This window comes from Nicotiana tomentosiformis, chromosome 5, assembly GCF_000390325.3.
Source record: "Nicotiana tomentosiformis chromosome 5, ASM39032v3, whole genome shotgun sequence".
NCBI lineage: Eukaryota > Viridiplantae > Streptophyta > Magnoliopsida > Solanales > Solanaceae > Nicotiana > Nicotiana tomentosiformis.
This window is the reverse complement of record NC_090816.1, coordinates 138127435-138129096: the sequence shown is the minus strand read 5'-3', so window position 1 is coordinate 138129096 and position 1662 is coordinate 138127435. Positions and strand designations below refer to the sequence as shown.

General features: G+C 43.1%; 1 protein-coding gene across 1 annotated transcript; it reads right to left on the bottom strand.

The window, feature by feature from the left end:
* Positions 1-436: 436 nt before the first annotated feature.
* LOC138893228 (uncharacterized) lies at positions 437-1168 on the bottom strand. Its single transcript, XM_070177006.1, has one exon. It carries the CDS (start codon positions 1166-1168, stop codon positions 437-439), a length of 732 nt encoding a protein of 243 aa, XP_070033107.1.
* Positions 1169-1662: the final 494 nt, after the last annotated feature.

Below are 1662 nucleotides of genomic sequence, written 5' to 3'. Positions count from 1 at the left end.
ACTCTTGTTACCATGTATGAATCTTTCCAATCTGGAGCCAATTTTCCTTTAGTTGTTCCGATTCTTTGTTTTATTTCCTTAAACCTATTTTCATTGCATTCTGATTCTTGACTCATTATTTCAAAGTCTGATAGCATTTTAGGATCTGGGCATGAAGTCCGCAAGCATGTCATGTGATTGAAATCTGCATTTAACAGTCCTGAAAAGAGAATAAGAAAAGTAATAATAAGAAAAGAGACATTCCTGGAAAATGAAATATAAATTTCATTTGAATTTGTTTTTTTGATTTTTGATTTTTTTTTAATTTTAAAGATAGAAGGGTTTACATTGGAAAGTAAAATAATAAAAGTAAAACATCCGGATCAAACCCTGAGATAATCCAGACGCAGAAGGATAGCAAGACTGGCTACCGAGACTCCCGTCTCACGGGGAACTTTCAGGTTTGGCAACCGTTGTTTGGCTTTTCTTCTATCTCGGCAATGATTGTAAGGGCCTTCAATGCCGTATCAAGTTCTTCATCTCTCCAATTTCTGTTCATCAAACCCTCTAAACCATTCTGAATGGCCTGTGATGTGGCCTTAAAGGCAGCATGACTCAAGATTCGGCCCGTCTTTAACCCATTTTCTACCAACTCCCTAATTTTGATAACCTCAGCAAATGGCCTACCCATAGCGGACATCATGTTCTGGAAGTAGTCCGCCTCTTGGGCATGTAGAAAGACTACAACCATTTCGGCTTCGTCTATCGGAGCCTTTATCCTGGCAGCTTGCTCACGCCATTTGACAGCATATTCGCAAAAGCTTTCCGCGATTTTCTTTTTCAAAATGGAAAAAGAGTTCCTGTCGGGAGCGATGTCCACATTATATAGGAATTGGCGGACAAAATCTCGAGCCATATCATCCCACACATGCCAATGGGTAATATCTTGATCCATATACCACTCAAAAGCGATCCCAGTGAGGCTTTCTCCAAAATAGGCCATTAGCAGCTCCTGTTTTCCACCAGTACCCCTCAACTGGTTACAATATCGTTTTAGATGAGTGACCGGGTCTCCATTCCAAGTGTACTTTTCAAATTTTGTCATTTTGAAACCAGCCGGCAAGTGAACATGGGGAAACATACACAGGTCGGAGTAAGAGACACTCTTTTGGCCACTCAGACCTTGCATGTTTTTCAGGCTCTATTCCAGGCTCTTCATCTTCCGAGTCATTTTCTCTTGCTTGGGATTCTTGACAACCTTTTCTTGCCTCACCGAGAAGTCACATTGCGGAGGTTGAGTAAATAAGTATGGGGTCACATATGTTATTTCTGGTTGAAACTGTGGACCCTGAAAGGTGAATATTGGAGGCTCAACATACGGCCTTGGTAAAGTTGGTTGTGTTGTGGTGCAGACTGGTGCTGCGGAGAACATTAATGGCGATGCCTTTGAAGCCGACGCCTAGGGGAGAACCACAGAAGGCATTCCGAGACCGTTAAATAGCATAGGAGGGTACACACACGGGATTAGCGGGTTGGGCATAGGGGTGTTGGTAGTATCCCCTATCCTGGGGATCAAATCAGGGAACCCAAGGATTGCTTGGCGGTTCCATACCACTGGACCAGGCGTCCCACATTGCCAACATGCAGAGACACAACATCCTATTCTCTTCAGCAGCTGCTGAT